Source organism: Boleophthalmus pectinirostris, unplaced genomic scaffold, assembly GCF_026225935.1.
Source record: "Boleophthalmus pectinirostris isolate CB_2022bp ecotype Guang Dong unplaced genomic scaffold, ASM2622593v1 HiC_scaffold_12, whole genome shotgun sequence".
In the NCBI taxonomy this organism is placed as follows: domain Eukaryota; kingdom Metazoa; phylum Chordata; class Actinopteri; order Gobiiformes; family Gobiidae; genus Boleophthalmus; species Boleophthalmus pectinirostris.
In genome coordinates, this window is record NW_026571018.1 from 9608446 (window position 1) to 9630536 (window position 22091).

The 22091-nt window shown below is 40.5% G+C and overlaps 1 protein-coding gene across 1 annotated transcript; it reads right to left on the reverse strand.

The window, feature by feature from the left end:
• Window positions 1-599: 599 nt before the first annotated feature.
• rars1 (arginyl-tRNA synthetase 1) lies at window positions 600-20177 on the reverse strand. Its single transcript, XM_020920628.2, is given in 16 exon segments — window positions 600-910; window positions 1075-1204; window positions 1206-1323; window positions 2498-2670; window positions 2896-3001; window positions 4352-4461; window positions 6254-6432; window positions 8957-9061; window positions 10707-10836; window positions 11573-11693; window positions 12129-12250; window positions 12403-12503; window positions 13866-13974; window positions 14162-14368; window positions 16432-16566; window positions 20016-20177. Coding segments are annotated over 16 exon segments (1998 nt in total). The 5' UTR covers window positions 20061-20177; the 3' UTR covers window positions 600-803.
• Between the last annotated feature and the right edge of the window lie 1914 nt (window positions 20178-22091).

Below are 22091 nucleotides of genomic sequence, written 5' to 3' on the forward strand. Positions count from 1 at the left end.
CTGATGGTTTCCACAAAGTGAAACCGTCTTAATCTCCAAAGCTCAAAATGCTGTTCCACTAAGTTAACAGCTGTCTTCATCCTCTAGTTCAGTAGTGATCAGCAATTCCAGGGCTGAAATGATCCAAATGATTCTAGTGAAGGTGTGTGGAGTTTAAAAACACAGTGGAGCACTTCCTGTATTACCACATGATCATCACAAGGTGGAGCAGAGTGTTTTCTGTTTTAAGAACTCAGGTTTAATATGCAGGGTTTGTGTGTTAAACATGTGTGAATGAAACAAAACACAACTCCAGGTGTGTTTGTGATGAGAAAACAGCACAGTAACAAATCAGAAAATGCTGCTAAATATTTGTAATACCTTTGAAATCCACCAGAGGGCTCTCGACTACACAAACTAGAGGATGGTTCCATAAACTGACCCTTCTCTACAAAAAAATCTGACCGGCCTCCACCATAAAAGTTACATAATGCACCTTTAAATCTGAGTTATTTCTTGGTGGCTTATTTTATTTTGCCACCCCCTCACACGAAAACAAAAACAAAATAAACTCCGCATCTGTGTAATTGAACACAATTAAAATAATCACAAAAAAAGTATTAGTTTTAAAGTTTATTTTCAAACTTGCTAATAAAAATGACCTGAACATGAGTTGGAATTTTAACAGTTTGGGTTTTTACGAAAAGGTGAAAGTTCAAAGTGGTCTGTGGTAGTTTCTGTTGATATTTGGGCTGAAAGGTAGAGCTTGGTTACTTCCTGTTTACGGGACTGTGCGCTCACTTCCTGGTTACGGCGTCGTGACCTCACATCCTGGATACGGGCGTGATGCCGAGGATGTCGAAGCCTTTGGCCATGACGGCGGCGGCGTCACAAAGCAGCATCCTCCACATGTTCACCTTTATGACCTCACCTGAAAATACATATTAATATTACCTTATGTCAAAGATAATACTCCCTACAACTGTACAACAACTTGCCCTTATGTAACAGATAATACTCCCTACAACAACTAGCCCTTATGAAACAGAAATATCCATTTATAAATACAGTCTGTGTGTAAACTGGGTGGGGTACCGGTCTTCCTGTCCTTCTCGACGCAGTAGCAGCTGTCGTAGAACTCGGTGAAGGTGGTGGCGAGCTCGTACAGGTAGTCGCAGAGAGTGTGGAGGAGCAGGTCGTCTGTGATCTTCTGTAGGACCTCGGGGGAAGCGCAGGATGCACTTTCCCAGTTTCCACTCCTTCTCGTGGTCCAGCAGCACCTCCGTGGTCTCCGCCGCCTTCCTCAGAGTCGCCTCATCAATGTTGGCGAGACGAGAGATGGATCTGAACACAAATATGACACATCAGTGTTTCCCGCAGCACTTTATAGTTAAGGTGGCCACTTTGACAATGTGTGGCCCCCGCCTTGACTATGTCCCTCCAAACCACGTGAATCACTGTTTCTCCGTGCACGGAATCCCCACTCCTCACTTCTTCTCCGTGCATGCGATATCAGAACCGTTTTGTTTTTTTCACCCCTATGCGACCTGTATCTGATCTTTTAATGACAGTCTGAACAACACAGATCCAATTTTTAAAAATGTGACCCAGGTCACTTGGATATGTGCTCCTAAAACCGATACATATCTGATCTTTTGACATGCGACTTCATTCTTAACAGCCAGGTCACATTCATCCCACCTACAGGCTCAAAGTGGCCATACCGGCTTGTCAAAGCCTGATCCCATCAGATCTCATCAGCTCAGCAGGGCCGGGCCTGGTTAGTACTTGGATGGGAGACACTGGGAACACCAGGTGCCACAGGGGGCACCAGTGGCAAAAAAAAAAAAGTCTTTGTGTCCTTAGGCAAGACTCTTCACCCACATTGCCTAATATGAAAGTGGTGTGAGTGTGAGTGATGGTGGTGGTCGGAGGGACCAATGGCACGGATTGGCATGGCAGCTGTGCTTCTGTCAGTCTGCCCCAGGGCAGCTGTGGCTACAATAGAAGTGTACCATCACTGGGGATAGAGTGAATGAATAATGCTGAATAATGCTCTGTAAAGTGTCTTTGTGACATATGTCTGAAAAAGCGCTATATAAATAAACACTTTCTTACTTACAAATGTACACAAACTTTCTTCTTGTCATATGAAAACTGTATGAACTCCGTGTGAGTCAAGCAGCAAAGCAAAGAGCAATTTCACCACTCTTGGCTGCAACTCTGCACCCACAAATTCCTTTCTATGGTCCATGCTGCGCCACAAAACGCAATGGCCAAAAACCTCATCCTTCTCCTTCTCAATCTCCTCCTTAAAACAGCACAGCAGCTTTAAAATCTGCAGGTGACGTCCTCCAGTGCACATGCGGGACACTTTTGGGGCATTTAAAGTTTAAGCTGGAGATCACATACAAGTCGCATTTAATTGGAAATGTGAACAACCTCAAAAAAAAAATAAAAAATCTGAATTGAGCATTAAGCCCTGCAGTCTGAACGAACAGAGTGTGCACAGACGGACCTGATGCGTGTGAAGGCGTAGAGGAGGTAGGCCGCTGTGTTCCCTCGGTCGTCCAGCATCTTGTCGAAGGAGAAGATGTAGTCGTTGATTCTGTTGTGGGACAGATCTGCGTATTTGATGCAGCCGAACGCCACGGCCTTCTGCGCCTTCTCCAGCTCCTCGGGGCTCAGCATCTGTCAATCAAACAACAAATTACCAATACGTTACTATGGAAACTGGTTACACGTCAGATCTGTGGAGAGGCGACCCCGCTCACAGTCAGAATGTTTGTTTTTCTAGGTATTTTTGAGCTATAAAACCACCTGTAATTGAATAAATGTAAGTTAGAGCTGTTTAATGTCACACTGTGGAACATTCTAGGCAGAGCAATGACGTAACCATAGAAACCTCGTGTTCACCTTGTCCCTCTCTTTATCTTTGAGTTTGTCCATGGACCTCTTCAGACCCTCCTCCAGCAGGTCCATCAGACGCACTGTGTCTCCAGAACGAGTCTTGAACTTCTTCCTGGAAAAAAAAACAAAAAACAAAAATAGAATTAAAAAATGATTCTGCAATTGTTTAATGTTAAAAGTGCATTATGTAACTTTTTGGCTGGGGGTCCATCACCTGCTTGTTTCTATGGATATGTCATTTCTATGCCTGAAATGTTCCACAGTATGAAATGAAACAGCTCTACCTTTATTTATTTATTCAATTACAGGTGGTTTTATAGCTCAAAAATATCTAGAAAAACAGACCTTCTGACTGAGTGGGGTCGCCTCTCCACAGATCTGACCTGTAACTTGGTCTGGTTTGGTCTGTGGGGGGTTTTTTTGTTTGTTTTTTTGAAGGTAGAGCTGGGTGTCATTAAGACGCTGCTGATACGATAGGTTTTTCAATACAGTGCACTTTCAATTCGGTACAATTCATTACAATCCGTGTATCATTTCTTCATTCGATTTTTCAATATAAAACCAAAAATAAGAAAACGAAAAAACAACTATTTTCTTCATTATGTCTCTCCAAAACCAAAATGAAAAAACACATAACAGCTGTTTCCCGTTTACGTGACTTAAACTGCGATGCTGGATTTTTGCACTGCATACAGATTGAACCAGGACTGAACCTGGACTAAACCAGGACTAAACTATTTCTGGTCCTGTTCCCGATCCTGTTCCCGGTCCTAGTCCTGGTCTCAGTCCTGGTCTCAGTCCTGGTCTCAGTCCTGGTCTCAGTCCTGGTCTCAGTCCCATACCTGGTTTAGTCCTGGTTCAGTCCATATGTGGCACAAAAGTCCAGTATCGCAGTTTAAGTCACGGAAACTGTAAACAGACGTTATAAACTTTTTCCATTATTAATTTAAACACAAAATTGAAAACTGAAAACACAAATTATCATCAGTTTTTTCATTTTGGTTTTGGAAACAAATAATGAAGAAAATAGTTGTTTTTTACTTTTTCTTATTTTTGGTGTTATATTGAAAAACGAATGTACGAATGACACATGGCTTTGATACGATATATTTCAAATCGATTCGATACCGTTCAGTGAAAAACAAAGGCTAAATCATGATCGTGAAACTAAGAGTTTAAGTCCACTAAATTTGTGCAGAGTTAACATGAAAAACACCCATTTTACTCATAAAAACAGTGAAAAAGTCAACAAAACTGAAGCTCTTACACAAAATAATTGAATAAAATATACCTAAAAATACTCCTGATGATGTATCGATACAGCAGTTCAAGATATTGATAATTTATCATCAAATTAAACAATACGATAGAATGATATTTCAATATTTTTGCACAGCCCTATTTAAAGAAAAGTTACACAATGCACCTTTAACTGGCATGACTTAAGTGATTTGACACATACTTGTCCTCTCCCAGCACCACTCCAAAGCCGGCGTGTTCCACTCTGGTGACTTTGGGATCGTACCATCCGATCATCTGAGCTGCCGCGAATATCAACTGGAAGTGCGAGGCCTGTAGGCACAAACACAGTGACTCTTAAAAGGTTCGATATTACACTTTATGCAAGGTTATGATGTTACGTCCTCAAAAACAGACCTGGAGTTGTGTTTTGTTTCATTCACACCTTTATTATTAGTCTGTGTACATCTCCAAAGCGCAAAAATGCTCTGTTCCACCTTGTATATGCTCAGAAAGCCGCAAGTCTTAGCTTTTCATGGGAAAAAAAGTCAGTTTCTATTTTTTATGGTGGGAAAGTTATGCACAGTTATATAAAACAAGTCTGGAAGGGTTAACAGCTCCTTTTACCTCTAGTTCAATAGAGTTTGGCAATTCTAGTGATAAAATGATTTTGAAGGTGTGTGGAGTTTAAAAACACAGTGGAGCACTTCCTGTATTACCACATGACATCATAGTGTTGTAGCACTTGAGACCGCTTTTTACGGTCTTGATCTCCTCTCAGACTCAACCGCGTTTGGACTCTGTCTCGTCTCGGACTTGAAGGTACGTAGTCTCACTCTTGTCTCGTTCTCGTCTCGGTCTTGAACTTGAAGGCGTTTGGACTCAGTTTTGTCTCGGTCTTGAAGGTGCTTGGACTCGGTCTAATCTCGGTTTCGAGGTCTGACGCTCGACGAGTGATAAAATGGAGATAGATTTATAAAAACATTTATATATATGTGATAAAATAACTGTAAAATACAAATAAATGTAAAAAATTACAAAGATGGTCTCGATTTGGTCTTGATGGGCTGTGGTCTCGGTCTTGTCTCGGTTTTGACCTTAAAAAGTCTCGGTCTTGTCGCGGTCTTGTTGCGGTCTTGTCTCGGTCTCAATCCTCAGAGGTCTCGATCTTGTTTCGGTCTCAACCCTCAGAGGTCTCGATCTTGTTTCGGTCTCAACCCTCAGAGGTCTCGGTCTTGTCTCGGTCTCAAGAGGTCTCGTCTCTCGGTCTCAACCTCAGAGGTCTCGGTCTTGTCTCGGTCTCAACCTCAGAGGTCTCGGTCTTGTCTCGGTCTCAACCCTCAGAGGTCTCGGTCTTGTCTCGGTCTCAACCCTCAGAGGTCTCGGTCTTGTCTCGGTCTCAACCCTCAGAGGTCTCGGTCTTGTCTCGGTCTCAACCCTCAGAGGTCTCGGTCTTGTCTCAGTCTCAACCCTCAGAGGTCTCGGTCTTGTCTCAGTCTCAACCCTCAGAGGTCTCGGTCTTCTATCGGTCTCAACCCTCAGAGGTCTTGGTCTTGTCCTGGTCTCGGGACCCTGTGTTCTCGTACAGGTCTTGATCTCGATTAGTGCGGTCTTGACTACAACACTATGACATCACAAGGTGGAACAGAGTGTTTTCTGTTTGAGAGAAGAACTTGGCACCTAAATGTGCAGGATTTGTGTGAATAAAACAAAACAACTCCAGGTCTGTTTGTGACGATGAAACAACATTAAAAAGAAACTACTTAAAGGCGCACTATGTAACTTTTTTGAATTGGGGTCCGTCACCTGCTTGTTTCTATGGACATGTCATTGCTCTGCCTGGAATGTTCCACAGTGTGACATTAAACAGCTCTACTTTACATTTATTCAATTACAGGTGGTTTTATAGCTCAAAAATACCTAGAAAAACAGGGATTCTGACTGTGGGGTCGCCTCTCCACAGATCTGACCTGTACCTTGGTCTGGTTTGGTCTCCATGAAGAAGTTTTGCTACCAAGCACTTGACAGACCCTCCAGCAGAAAAGTTTCACAATGCACCTTTAATATGAGCCCTTCACTGGTCTTATATCGTGTTCGTAGGTGTTACACAGATGACGTCGCTCACCTGCCCGCTGTCCGTCACGTAGATGATGATGTCCGCTTTCTCGTCGAAGAGTCTGTTCCTGATGGCGGCGAGGTCTGAGGTGTCGTAGGTGTATCCTCCGTCTGATTTGACCACGGTGAGCGGTACGGAATGACCCGTCGCAAACACGATCTTACGGCCCTCGTCCAGCTCCACGAAACCTGGAACCAACAATCAGCATCAGTATCAGCACAACACAGTAATCCAGTTATCCACGTCATTTATACTGGTGGTTTTCAGATTTGCTAATGTGATAATGTCATAGTCCCAGATGGAGCAGTTTGCAATGAAATATAAAAAAGGTACTGTATTTGTCAGACTATAAGTCGCTCTAGAGTATAAATCACAGCAGCCAAAAACATGCATGATGAAGAAGAATAAAACTGAACAACAGACTGTTAACGTCACATATGAACAGTTCTTCAGATAAACTATAACATAAACAACAGAACAGAACAAGTTTAACAAACTCTCCATCTCACTCCAAATCATTCTTCATCCAGTTAGAATTATTCGGGCCTTTCTGAATCCCGACAGGATGGTTTCGGTGTCACTGAAGTCTAGACTTTGTCCATCCATCTAGTGACTTCCAGGACAGTTGCATGGTGCACCATCTCGGTGTCACAAGTTTCTCGCTCACTCAAGATTTTCTTTCTGCTGCTCGATTATCGTTTCCGGCTGCAGATTTCACTGCTTGCAGCTTATCTGCAAAATATGATTTTCTTTTTGGGGGCATTAGTGTTCAGTCTTCTCAGTCGTCTTCATAAGTTTGTTTAAATTGGTACAGAAGTAATGGTGCGATCAACTGACATGATACAGACAGGACAGAGGCTCTTTCTGCAGGAGACATGCGCAGTAGAGCCATGTGACAGTGGTACAGGAGTAATAGGAGCAGCAGATATTGACACACAAGCCTATTACACCCCTGAACTCACTGTACTACAACAAAAACATATACAATACACTTAACAATGTTAGTTTTTGCAGTCCCTCATCTCACCTCACCTCATTAAATAATATTGTCCTATAGAATGTGGTGATGTCGTCTGAAAACTAGCAATTTCATAAACAAACAGCACAATACAGATAAAACAATACAATGGAAATATAAAATAAAGCTCTATTTAACTCCTCTAGTCCTAATTAAGACAATAAAACTATTAAAATCAAATAATATAATATACTAGCAAATATTTGACTCTGGGAAGGCACCATAGTCTCCTCTGTGAATGGGAAGCACTGTCATGTCTACAGCCCAAACACCTGAACTGAGGCGCTTGTGGTTTTACTTTTTTACTGAAATCTCCACAGATTATTGGAAATTCCTTCAGTGTTTAATAATAAAACATATAATACAATATGAAGTGTCGGGTTATAATGTTGAAGTTACGAACATTTCCTGCTGATTTGATGCAGCAGACGAAAAACAGAAATAATGCAGCACAAGTCTGCCCCCAAGTGGATGCATTTAGTCACTACAGAATCAATTTCATACAATTCCTGTTAGTAGGGAGGGATGCACCAATCCAGCTGTTTCATTTACGATACCAATTTGGATATTATAGCTTCAAATATCTGCCAATACACGATATCGACTGACACAGAGCAGAGCATTTAATTCCTTTAAACAAAAATACAATAAGAGAAGACTGACTCAAATGTGTTGTGTAGCAGTTATTTATCTCTCAAGCACCGTAATTTCTGGCCTAGAGGTCGCTACTTTTTTCTCCTACTTTGAACCCTGTCTTATAAAACGATGCAGCTCATATATGGACGGATTCTTTGATTGGCACATTGTCCATTCATATATACAGTCTATGGTTTGTAAACACAGCGGATACGTACAGCCTGAGTGCAGAAAACGCTGCTGTCTGCGGTTACACGTGGATCTAGGGTTCGCTGAAAAATACTGTACAAGACACTGACATGATACAGACAGAACAGAGGCTCTTTCTGCTGGAGACATGTGCAGTAGAGCACGGGAAGAGACAGGGGTGATGCGCCAAAGAAGATGCTCGTTTGATTGTGTTTTGAAAAGTTATTTTGCGCTTCATACACACACCCTCCTCATGGAAAACACACGAAGAAATGCAGATGATGCAGCTTTTAAGTTGAAGATGATTGATGTGGCTGTGGAAGAACGAGACAGAGCAGCTGCACGTGAACTCGGCATCAGTGAGTCGATGGTGAGATTTTGGCGACGGCAGCTTGACAAACTGACTCAACGCAAAAAGACGACAAAAGCTTTCAGAGGCAAGAAAACCAGATGGCCCAAATTTGAAAACGTTCTTGAAGACGTGGACACTTGGGGATTATTTTCAGGTGTGGCCTTTATAGTTAGAAATAAAAAATTTTGTTAAAATTTAGTTGATGCAGCTTATATTCAGGTGCAACAATAGTCCGGAAAATACGTTAACTATAGAACAGATTTGTATAAATCAAAGTTTACACACTATGAGACTTTCTGGGCCAACTATGAGCAGGAAATAATCTTAATACATCAATTTATATGTCCAGTCAGGATATTGTCTGACTCGATATTTGGAAGCCAATATCTGAGCCAGCAAATTTTTCTGTATCGCTGCAAATATCTCAATACCAGTATTGAATCGGTGCAACCCTAGTATTGAGAGTAATACTCCAGTGTCTAGTGTAATTTGAGATTTAGTTGAGATGAACACAGACCTCTCTCCTCGAACTCCTTGACCACCTCCGTCATCATCTCCTGGTAGTAACTCTCTCCTCTCTCGATGAGCTTTATGTCCAGACAGTCGTACACTCTCTGAAACTCTACAACACAAAAAACAGAACAAATGCATAAATAAAAGACAAAACTCGGCTTGAAGAACAAAATGGAGCACTTCCATACACCTTCACTAGAATTATTTGGCAAAGTTCAGGCCTTGAATTGCCAATCTCTCCTGAACTAAAAGTAAAAGGAGCTGATAACTTGAAAATTACCACACAGGCATTTTGAGCTTTGGAGATGTAGAAGTTTACTCAAAAATATGTGAATGAAACAAAACATAACTCCAGGTCTGTGTTTGAGGAGAAAACACCGTAATAACTTAACTAAGAGCTCACAAGAACAATGTATTTATATAAAGATTCAACTTGTAAATCATGAGTTTAAGTTGCCTTTTTACATATAATTAATATAAAAATTACAAAATCACCCACTTCCTTTCTACTGTCGACCCACATAAATCCCTATAATTTAAATAAAATTATCACAATTTAATCGACTAAAGGACTACAGGCCTACAGCTCTAGTTTGGAGTGAGGGTTGAGCAATATGGGGGTTAAAAAAAAGAATCATGATTTTTTTTTCCTCCATATTGATCCATCTTGATTTTCGATTTGTTCTTCATGACATGTGGACGGCAGGCAAGAGCAGCGTGTCAGGATCACTTTAGTTTTTATTTTGTGTTGATAGGACCAATAATTCCGAAGAAATTCACATTTAAATGATGAGGTCGTTTACTTTACTTACTTTACTTTTTAAAACTTGGATTATAAAGAAGCACCAGAGGAAAGAAAGAGGAGAAAAGGTGAGGAGCTGCGGCGGGATGAGAGACAGGGACGGTGAGCGGGGACAGATGGCACCACACACACAAAGACACAAAGGCACACACTGACACAAAGAGGCGCACACACACACAGAGAGGCACACACATACAGAGACACACAGAAACACACACAGAGACAGACACAGAGAAACAGACAAAGACACAGACACACACACACACAGAGACAGACACACAGACACAGAGACAGACACACACAGAGACAGACACAAAGAAACAGACACACACAGAGACAGACATAGACACACACAGAGACAGACACACACACACAGAGACAGACACACACAGAGACAGACACAAAGACAGACACACACAGAGACAGACATAGACACACACAGAGACAGACACAGGCGCACACACAGAGACAGAGACACACACAGAAACAGAGACACACAGAAACAGAAAACCATACACACACACACACACAGGCACACACAGAGGCACAGTCACACAGACTCACACACAGACACAGACGCACAAACAGAGGCACACAGAGACAGAGACACACACAGAGGCACACTCACACATAGATACACGCACACAGACTCACACATAGATACTCACAGACTCACACACAGACACAGACTCACACAGACATAGACGAAGAGCGAGAGAGACACTGGACTTTCAGCTAAATTGTGCAAATTTAAGTCCAAACTTGTAAACACTTGAGGAAACAAAGGGACGCACTGTGGCTCAAGCTGATGCTTTTCCGTAAAACCCTCGTCAGCTCCACGCGCTCTTACTGCCACATGATTGGTTGTTGATCTATCAATTAAAACGGCATATCATCGAGATCATGGCCTATCAATCTTTTAATTTTTGGCACAGCCCTCGTTGGTGGTTACCTCTTCGGGACACGTCACAGATCAGGTTCCAGGCCTTGATGAAGTCTGGCTCTTTGCTCTGCAGTCGTACCACGCACTGATACGCCCTCTTCTTGAAGTCCTCCTCTTCATCAAAACGCTTCTTTGACTCCTACAGAGACGCCACACGCATTTTAGTTCATATTTTTCACAACAAATGTTTTTTTTATGAGACCAGAGAGAGAGAGAAACGATCAGGCTGTGTATCATTTGTTCATTCGTTTCAATTTTGTGTTTAAATTAATCATGGAAAAACCTGATAACGGCCATTTCCCGTTTAAACTGCGATGCCGAACTTTTGTAGACTGAACCAGGACTGAACCACGTCCGGGCCTAGACTGGGACCTGGGCCTAGGCCTAGACTGGGACCTAGGCCTAGGCCTAGACTGGGACCTAGGCCTAGACTGGGGCCTAGGCGGGGACTTAGGCGGGGACTTAGGGGGGACTTAGGCGGGGACTTAGACGGGGACTTAGGCGGGGACTTAGACGGGGACTTAGACGGGGACTTAGACGGGGACTTAGACGGGGACTTAGACGGGGACTTAGACGGAGGACAGAGACCGAAACCAGACCAGGACCGAGACCGGACCAGACCAGGACTGAAAACGGTTTAGTCCTGTTTTAGTCCTGGTTCACAGGAAACGGCCATTATCCGTTTTTTCCATTATTCATTTAAACACAAAATCAAAAACTGAAAAAAACAAATCATTATCTGTTTTTTCCTTTTCGGTTTTGGAGACAAATAATGAAGAAAATAGTTGTTTTTCCGTTTTCTTATTTTTGGTTTTATTTTGGATCTGTCACTTTTGAACATTATCCTTAAAGCTGCACTGTGTAACTTTCCTGACCTTGTAGAACGCCTGCAGGTCACTGATTGGTGGAGAGGTAGTGAGGTAATCAGGAAACTTGTCCTGGAGGTGAGCGATGAGCATTCCGAACTGAGTGCCCCAGTCTCCAACATGGTTCAGTCTGGAACGAGATGAAGTGAGAAGATAAAGAAACCAATATTATTTGCATTCTTCAAGGTAACTCTTTTGGTTGATTCTGACTGTGAGTGGAGTTGTCTGTCCACAGATCTGACCAGTAACTTGGTCTGGTTTAAGCTCCATAAAAACAGAAAGTGTTTAATGCCATACTGTGAAACATTCCAGATGAAGCAATAACAATAAGTAGTTCACTCTTACTTTTGTTTGGTTATAGTTTTTGGTTTGGTAAGTTCTTTAAGTCAGGGGTCTCCAACTGCCGAGTAGGTGACCAATACTGGGCCGTGAAAGAGCGAACCCCCCTCCCACACGCCACATGGACCATCCTTCCTCCCGTACATCACGTGGACCATCTGACAACTAAATCACACTAAACTATGTGAATCAATGTTAAAGTGAAGTGATATAATTCTTCTCAAACCTGAGCACTTCATATCCAAGGAACTCAAAGAGGCGGCACATGCTGTCTCCGATGATGGTAGAGCGCAGGTGGCCCACGTGCATCTCTTTGGCGATGTTTGGAGAAGAGAAGTCCACCACCACCTGAACGAGACGAACACAAAAAAACTCAGAGTTTGTTTTTGGAGAACCTTCACTTTGCCACTGACATAGACTCATATTTGACCAGACCAAGTTCAGGTTCAGTGCCTTTTTCTGATGATTTCTGATGAGTAGAGAAGGAAATGCTCACGTACCTTTTTCTTCTTGGACAGGGGCGGAGGCTGGACTCCATTCACCAGCAGTTTACTGAGCAGCTGCGACACAAAGGAGCGCTTCAAGTGGATATTAATGAAACCTGCAAACATATAAGGAGTTAGAGTTTTATAGTGATATAACGATACTAAAAGTTCACTCTCTATTTCAATACTAATGAATTTACAAGAAAAATTATTGGGATACATTAAGGATTTGCGCGTGACTTGACGCTTTTGCGGCCATACTGGAGGTCAAGGTTGGGGTTTATCCGGAAGGTGTTATTCAGTTACTACAATATAATCATGGCTACTTTAAAGAGAGCAAGCAACATGAAACTGTCCGAAATTGCCAGCTCATTAGATCAGCCGTCATTAGAAAGAGATAATGTTAAAGTCATCCTCCTGGGTTGTGGAATAGATCCCTATTTGATTCCGACAGACCGCTTTGTCAGTCTAATCAGCGCTCTCTCTGTGCCCGACCTCCAATATCCAGATATTTATAACTACTTAATTCATTCGACATCGTCCTACACCAACCAAGAACTGAAAAGTCACAAGGGGTTAGAGGCTTATAAATATTTTGTCAAGGGATACATGAGATCTTTGTTGATAACAGCCAGGGTAAGTAGAATGGAGGTCAAAACGAGAACCGTAGCTACGTATCCCGGGCTGAGGGGGAGATTCTGTGCCGGGAAAGTGAAAAATGCACAGTGCATCTTTCTTATTTTATCGCACACAAATACTACACATTGGTCCAGATAAATAGTTTCACCTCCAATTTGGCGGAATAAACAACAGGTCACACGCTTTTGTGACGTAGACGCAAAACATTAATAAAGCCTCCGCAGCACTTCCCTCCCGCCACACGTCACGACCCGTTAACGCCTCTATTTCACCAAACAGAACAATGCAAAGTGAGTCCTGAATGAGATTTACCTAAACATGAGTTGATAATGAGCGGGTTTGATTGACTGATTGACACACAGGGGTAAGGAGGAAGACACAGGAGTGTGAAATTTCAGAGAAAAAGTTAACTCTTCTTCTCAGAAAAAACATTCTAACACAGACGTATCCTGTTATCTAGTCATTTAAAAATAAGAGCTGCATGCGCTTACACACCGTTATTCCCTCTACAGATCACAAATTGTGTAAGTTTCCCACACTCTTGTGACTAAATGTTCACGGCTCAGTTTGATTCTGTGTCTTTTTCTGGTAAAATAAAGTAAAAATGAACTGTTTCAAACTTCCACCAAACATGACTTTCTCAAACTTTCTCCCCTCATGACTCCTCTGTACTTTCCTCGCTCCAGACTTTGGAGGTCCGCCTTGTTTCACGTTCACGTTGTTTCTAATAAATCATTTTAAAGACGAGCTGTGTACAAACATTTCTGATTTCGTTTCGCGCGTACGGAGGCTTTTACAATCCAGGTTTGTCAGGTCATGTCTGAGTGTCAAGTGTGAACCTTGTCTGGCGATCTCCGTTTTCTCAATGAGCTCGTTGTCCGGGAGATTTTTCACAACTTTTTCTGCTATTTCTACAGGATTCACTTTGGCGCCTTTAGCCTTCAGCATCTGGAAGAAAGAAAAGCATCAAATTGTAAAAATTAACAAAAATGTGATCAGTAAATAAGAAAAATCTGCTGAAAAGTGACCAAGACATTTACTAGCAGCACATTGTATTCCAGGACTAAACTGGGACTAATTCAGGACCAAACAGGTCAAATGTGAACAGAATCTGGATCTAAGTGACCACATTTACCTGGTACATGGCCATGACGCTGTTGCACTGGTAGTCTCCAAACTTGGCCTGATTAGTGGGAGTGACGGCCACAGGAGGGCCCTCGATCTCTGGGTACGCCGCTGAGATGGCCCTGCCGAAGATCTGCTGCAGACGCTGGTTTATGTTGAGCATGGCTTTGGAATCAGAGAGTGGAGTGAGGGAGGAAGGGGGCGACTCCTGGAGAGACTGGAGAGACACAACAATAACTACAGAGATAGAGGACAGATATGGCTTTTGAAATTACAGTATTTTTACTTCTTCATACACTTATATAACATTATTACACCTTATTTGACACTAGTCTCATCCTATTTTGTTTAGCTTATTTCGAATTTATTATTACCATTTATATTTTTGCTCTTTGTTATTATATTATATTGTGATGTGTGAGCTACTGTGTCCAAATAATTTCCCTTGTGGATCAATAAAGTTCGTCTAAGTCTTATGCATTGGCCCAGCTGATCATAGGTAGAAGTTTTTAGTACAAACTGCTTATATTACATTGTTTTCTGTTCTATGTTATAATGTTTCCTCGTCACAAACAGACCTGGAGTTGTGTTTTGTTTCATTTGCATGTTTAACACACAAACCCTGCATACAAACTGACAGATGTCCTTTAGCCTATTTAAGCAGAAATACAGACTTACAGTCATACGATGTGAATTATGCAGCACTAATTTATTACTGAACAATGTGCAGAAGGTAAGAGCTTTGTGCACTGGTGAACATAGATGATACCTGTGCTTTTCTCTCAACAAGATTTAATAATAATCATAATGCCTCAGTTTTATATAGTACTTTTTTGGACACACAAAGACGCTTTACAGAGCATTATTCATTCACTCCATACCTGGTGGTGATAAGCTACTATTGTAGCCACAGCTGCCCTGGGGCAGACTGATGGAAGCGAGGCTGCTAATCAGAGCCATCGGCCCCTCCGACCACCACCATCACTCACACACACATCACTTTCATACTAGGCAATGTGGGTGAAGGGCTTTGCCTAAGGACACAATGACAGTTTTTACAACTGTCGCCCCCCTGTGGCACCTGATTTTCCCAAAAGTCTCCCATTCAAGTTAGTACCAGGCCTGGTCCTGCTTATGAGATTTGATGGGATCAGGTTTTGACAAGCTGGTATGGCCATGACAATTTAACAAAAGTTAGATTTTTCATACCAATTCTGATCATTTTCAGTAAGAGCCTTTCCATGTTTGGTTCCTTTCATATAGTTTCAGTGAGTTTTACATTTGTTCCTGCTCTGTCGTGCAAGATTGCATCAGCCTAAATGGGACCACAGTAATAATATGACTGTAAATTATTGACATTGTGCTATTTGTCTACAATAATTGTCTAATCCTGAAATTCATCAAAGGTTTGGTCTTTAAAAGTCAAATTACGCTATATCTGTCTGGCTTTTTAAAAACTCAACTAACTCCTCTTTTTAAAAGGGCCCATATCTGATCTGTTATAATGTTGTACCTGGAATTGTGTTTTGTTTCATTCACACTTGTTTAACACACAAACCCTGTATATTTAGGCTGAGTTCTTCTCTCAAACTGAAAACACCTTGTGATGTCATGTGATAATACAGGATTTGCAGAAGTGCCATGTCTCCACACTCCACACACCTTCACTAGAATCATTTGGATAAGTTCAGCCCTGGAATAACCAATCTCTACTGAACAAAAGGAGCAGTTAACTTTGCTTTGTAACTCTGGAGATGTGGACAGACTAATAATAAAGGATTTTTAAAACATGCGTGAATGAAACAAAACACAACTCCAGGTCTGTTTTTGGTGAGGTAACAACATTATAACATGATTTAAAGCTCACACGAGTCAATTTTGTGCAATGTAGGACCTGATCAATCACAATTTGAGTTATTTGAGTTATGGCATTTTATCTGAAGTTTATTATGTTATGTAAAGTAAAAATAAATTCTGGCTGAGTAGTTATCTCTGAGTGTCTCCTGATCTCCTCTGGTGAGGTTTGGTTCCTGTTTACTCCTGATCTCTCTGAGTGAATTGTGCATGTTCTCTCTGTGTTACTGTACAAAGACATGGATGTACACATGAAATTGGAGTAGGTTAAGAGGTTTTCTTCTTCCAAATCCTTTTCGAGAACTGTGCCTTTCTGTTGTTTACAATATACACGTAATGTGTTTATGATTATTTTTTTCTTTCTTGGCACAAACTCGAAATAAAAACAAACCAATCAATCAAGTAAAAGAGCAGAATGATACTCACCCTCTTGAGGATGTTGAGGCGATATTTCAGTTTGGCGTTTTCTTCTCGCAGTTCGTCTAATCGGGCAGTTGGGTCCAAATTTTTAGGATTCTTTATGCTTTCAATCTCAGCAGACAAACGTTTTATCTCCTTTTCCTATAAAAAACAAAAAACTAAATTCAGCTACTAAACCTCACAGCTTTCCCAGTTACAGTCACTGGACAAAATGATCTGATCTTGAGTAAATGTTTGATTTCTGAAAAAGAAGGAGGAGGGACTTTGAATGAGATTACAGGCATCATAATGAAACGAAAAGTGAATGTGATGCAAGATGGAGAGGAAATGTGATCAGATACAGTGAACATGGGACATTTTTATACTAAAATAGTTTAAAGAACACTTATTTAAAGGTTCTATATTATGCAAGATTGACTATCGTGAGCTTTAAGTCACTTTATAATGCTGTTATTTCCTCAAAAACAAATCTGGAGTTGTGTTTTGTTTCATTCACATGTTGAGTAAACCTACATTACTAGTATGTTCATCACCACGTGACATCACAAGGTTGAACAGAGCCTAAATATGCAGGGTTTGTGTGTTAAATAAACATGTGTGAATGAAACAAAACACAACTCCTGGTTTGTTTGTGAATAGAAAACCAAAAAAAAGCATCATAACAGATCAAATATGAGCCTTCAAAAGAATGAATTTCAGGATTAAACAATTATTGTAGACAAATAGCACAATGTCAATAATTTACAGTCATATTATTACTGTGGTCCCACTTAGCCTGAAGCAATCTTACACAACACAACAGGAACCAAACTGTAACTACAATAAATATGATGCAAAGTCCAAGGATCGTCATGTGCTCTACTTAGATTTTCAATTCACAAAAAACAACTCAACCAACATTTGCCTTAAGATTCACTGTGTAACTTTTTTATTGGGCATCTGTCACCTTCTTTTTTCTATGGATATGTCATTGCTCTGCCGGGAATGTTCCACAGTATGACATGAAACAGCTCTACCTTACATTTATTCAATTACAAGTGGTTTTAGAGCTCAAAAATACCTAGAAAAAACAGGCATTCTGACTGTACGTGGGGTTGACTCTCCATAGATCTGACCTGTATCTTGGTCTGGTTTGGTCTTAATGTCATACTGTGAAACATTCCAGACAAAGCAATAACATCTCCATGAAGAAAAGCTAAGAAAAGTTACACAATGCACCTTTAACCAAATCTAAATGGTAAATAAATTCAGAGTTAAAAGGAACCAAATTAAAAGCTGAAAAAAAGCTTGTTTCTTTGAGTTATTACTGTACATGTGCAGTAATAACTATTTCATGTATAGCGATGTTTGAATTGTACATGTAATTATTAAGAAAGTGGCATATTTAAGGTGGATTCTACCAACAGCGACTTAGCACTGTATTGGTGGTTTTCAATTGGGGAGCGAGAGACAGTTTTCCTGTTTATTAAACTGTACTTTGCATGAAATACCCTAAAGGAAAGGCAAAGGAGAAAATCAATTTGTCAACTGGATAAAAGTTTAATACGTTTAGCAGCTCATCCAAGCTGCTTCTTCAGTTCGGGAACTTTTGTCCAGTTGACAATTTTAATTTCTCCTTTTGCTATGAATTCTACCTGGATGACTGAAGGATTGTACACACCCTAAAGGAAAATTCATATTCATTTTGGCCCCACCATATGTTTTAAAATACTTCATATTACGCTATTTTCTGATCTGTTATAATGTTGTTTCATCATCACAAACAGACCTGGAGTTGTTGTGTTTTGTTTCATTCACATGTTTAACACACAAACCCTGCAGATTTAGACTGAGTTCTATTCTCAAACAGAAAAAACTTTGTTACACCTTGTGATGTCATGTGCTATTAGTGCTTCTATGTTTTTAGTTTAGTTTATTTATCAGGGACAATGCACATAAAAACATTGAGCTACACAAAGAGGTCATATGTTTGTGATAGGTTATAGCAAAATTGTTGATTTCCACCTTCAATCTCTGGACAGGCTGATGTCATAAATGGTACACATGCCAATAAAATACAATACAATGTGTAGTGATGCAATCATTCATCCAGTCAATCAATAAGTAAAACTATAGTCCCATTCAAGTCTCGGTCATCACATCCAAACACTATTTACATATTTACAGTTCATATTGTTGCATTCATACAGGACAGACTAATGTGTACAGGTTTGTTTGGTTAAAAGCCATTGCTCTTTACACTCCACACACCTTCACTAGATTTCATTTGGCTATTTTTAGCCCTGGAATTGCCAAGCTCTGCTGATCTAAATGAAAAAGGTAGCTTCATGACCTCACAAGGTGGAACAGAACATTTTGAGCTTTGGAGATGTAGACAGACTAATAATAAAGGGTTGCTCAATGTGTGAATGAAACAAAAGACAACTCCAGGTATGAATATATTAAAAGTCCTTTATTACATGAAGGGACGCCAACACGTTTCGATCAGCAAGATGGACCACTTTGCCCTGAGGAAGACTATCTTGCTGGTTGAAACCCATTGGGGTCCCTTCACGCAATAAAGGACTTTTAATATATTCAGTCGGAGTGCCTCAGGTTTGTACCTTGCCCACTTTTATATTTTCTAGTAAGGGCAACCTTCTGTTTAAAGAATACCGTTTTAACCCCCGTGGAGCACCTATACTGCCATTTTTAACTCTTTTATGACCCAGTGAAGCACTCTACCTCTTCATCCTGCAACTCCTGGTATGTTTTTAAGGAGGTAACAACATTATAACATGACTTAAAGCTCAGGAGAGTAATTTTAGGACCTTTAAACTGTACTATGCATGAAATATTCAAAAGGAAAAATCATAAATATTGAACCTGATCAAGACTGTAGATCTACAAAAATCAGTTTTAAATATTATAGGACTAAAGAATGTTGTGATGGTATCAGAATTGATTATTTACCAGCATTAAAATTTGACCTTGACCCACCTAATATTTATTATATTTTTAATGTTTTGCCACAGTTCTTTTTGCAGTTTCTTACTAAAAACTATTCATTTTTGTCACTTGTGAGCTACTGTGATCAAATTATTGCCTTTGTGCACCAATAATATAAAAACTCCGAGAATTTTTGCATTGCATTTTCACTTTTACATTAACTTCTCTAGATTACAGGGTTATATAATAATCTTATGGTCTCCTATACAACTTAAATTTATATTAACTCTCCTGTAAAGTTACATAGTACGGCTTTACATCTGATGTGCTTAAGCACGGTTTGTTGGAGTAATAATGTTTGTATCATTGACAAAATTCACTTCACTTCAGTTTTGTTAATGTACCTGCGCTGCTTCTCATTGTAAATATGTCACAAAATGGCTATTAAACTCAAAACATAACGCCATTTTTACAACCCGAATTAAAAAATAGTGTGTACTCATATTCAATCATTATAAACATTACAGAGAGAACATAAGAATGTGTATTAATGTAACAAGATGTTCTAATTTTGTCGTTTCTGTAATGACGTCCGCTCTGTCACTAGTCACGCCGGGTGCTAGCGGGTGTTAGCGGGGTCTCCGGGCTCAGCGGGCGGGTACCTGCTGCTCCAGCCGGCTGTGGCACTCGGTCAGCGGGTCTCCCATGGCTCTGGACTCCGGGGACAGGTCCTGGATGATCTGAAAAGCTTCGTGGTTGAAGTGTGGAGCCGGCGGAGCGGAAACTCGTGGCTGATGAAACAAACTCCGGTGAAAGGCGGAAGAGCTTCGCGTCAACTTTGGATACACTTCCGGTATCGCTACGTCATCGGAGTTCCATTTGTAGTTTTTAGAGCCGCGAACATGGTAGTTGTAGTTTTTCAAAAGAAATACTGACAAAATCTTAAAGAAAATAAAGAACTAATTTATTATGCGTAGTAGTGCACATTGTGAATTTGTTTTAGTATTTATTTATGTCCATCCATCCATTTTCTTCCGCTTATCCGGGGCCGGGTCGCGGGGGCAGCAGTCTAAGCAGAGACTCCCAGACTTCCTTCACCCCAGACACTTGCTCTAGCTCCTCCGGGGCGACCCCGAGACGTTCCCAAGCCAGCCGAGAGACATAGTCCCTCCAGCGTGTCCTGGGTCTTCCCTGGGGCCTCCTCCCAGTGGGACATGCCCAGAACATCTCCCGAGGGAGGCGTCCAGGAGGCATCCGGAACAGATGCCCGAGCCACCTCAACTGGCTCCTCTCGACGTGGAGGAGCAGCGGCTCTACTCCGAGCTCCTCCCGTGTGACTGAGCTCCTCACCCTATCTGTAAGGGAGCGCCCAGCCACCCTGCGAAGGAAACTCATTTCGAGCGCTTGTATCCGCGATCTCGTCCTTTCGGTCATTACCCAGAGCTCATGACCATAGGTGAGAGTAGGAACGAAGATTGACCGGTAAATCAAGAGCTTCGCCTTTTGGCTCAGCTCCCGCTTCACCACAACGATCTGATACAGCGACCGCATCACTGCAGATGCTGCACCGATCCGCCTGTCAATCTCACGTTCTGTCCTCCTCTCACTTGAGAACAAGACCCAAGATTTATTTATGTATTTATTTTTATTTATGTTTTTTTTTTATTTATCTATTTATTTACTTACTTTACTTTCTTTCTTTTTTACTTACTTACTTTTTAACATTAAAGGTGATCTTCATGAAAATGTTATTGCTTTTTCCACAACAACCCACTTTTAGTAGTATTTTTGAATAAGTAATTGAATAAATGCAACATAGATTTTAAGAGTTTAATGCCATACTGTGAAACATTTCAAATTTCAGGCAAAGCAATAATATCTCCATGGAAACCAGCATAGTAAAAAAAAAGCTGCACAGTTCACCTTCAATTATAATCTTTTTTTTTCTATGTTAAGGTGCACTATAACTTCTGGGGGAGGGTCTGACACCTGTTTGGCTTACTCGTATGTGATTGCTTTGCTTGGAATGTTCCAGAATACGACATTCATTCATTTATCTTCATGAAGACAAGGAGGTAACACCACCAGAGGTACACATCAGGTCTTTGGAGAGGCGGCCCTGCTCGCTCAAGAATGCAAGTTTATCAAGGTTTTATTTATTTATTTTAAAGGATGATAAGGGTAATGACAAAACTATTACTATTATTACTGTCATCTTTTTTATTTATTAATTTTTTTTTATTATTGTGTGTGTATTTTTTTGTAAATGTATTTTAAGATTATGTTTTGTATACAAAGTGCTTTTTTTCTTAAAGCTTAAAAAATAAAGTATGAAAAAATTATGTTTTTTTTTTTTTTTAGCAATAACGGAACATTTACACAGTGCAAAATTCCCTTCCCCATTTATTTTTTTTTTTCTGTATCTAATATTAATATCTCAACAAAATTAAGCAAGAGAATTAAACCTCCGTCAGTTTTTCAGACCTATATGTCTCTGATAGAACAACTGTGATATTATTTCATTGTATTATTCATATGAAGCAGAACTGAATATACTTTATGTACTGTCCCCTTCGATAAAATGTAATTAAACATTTCATTTTCAAACTTTTCATTGGACGGCTGAGTGTTTTTGACTTTTATTTTATTGAATGTTAGACTGAACCTGCTAAAACTAAAACAGACCTAATAGTCTCAAAATATAATAATATAACTTTTTACACAAGAAACATTAAAGG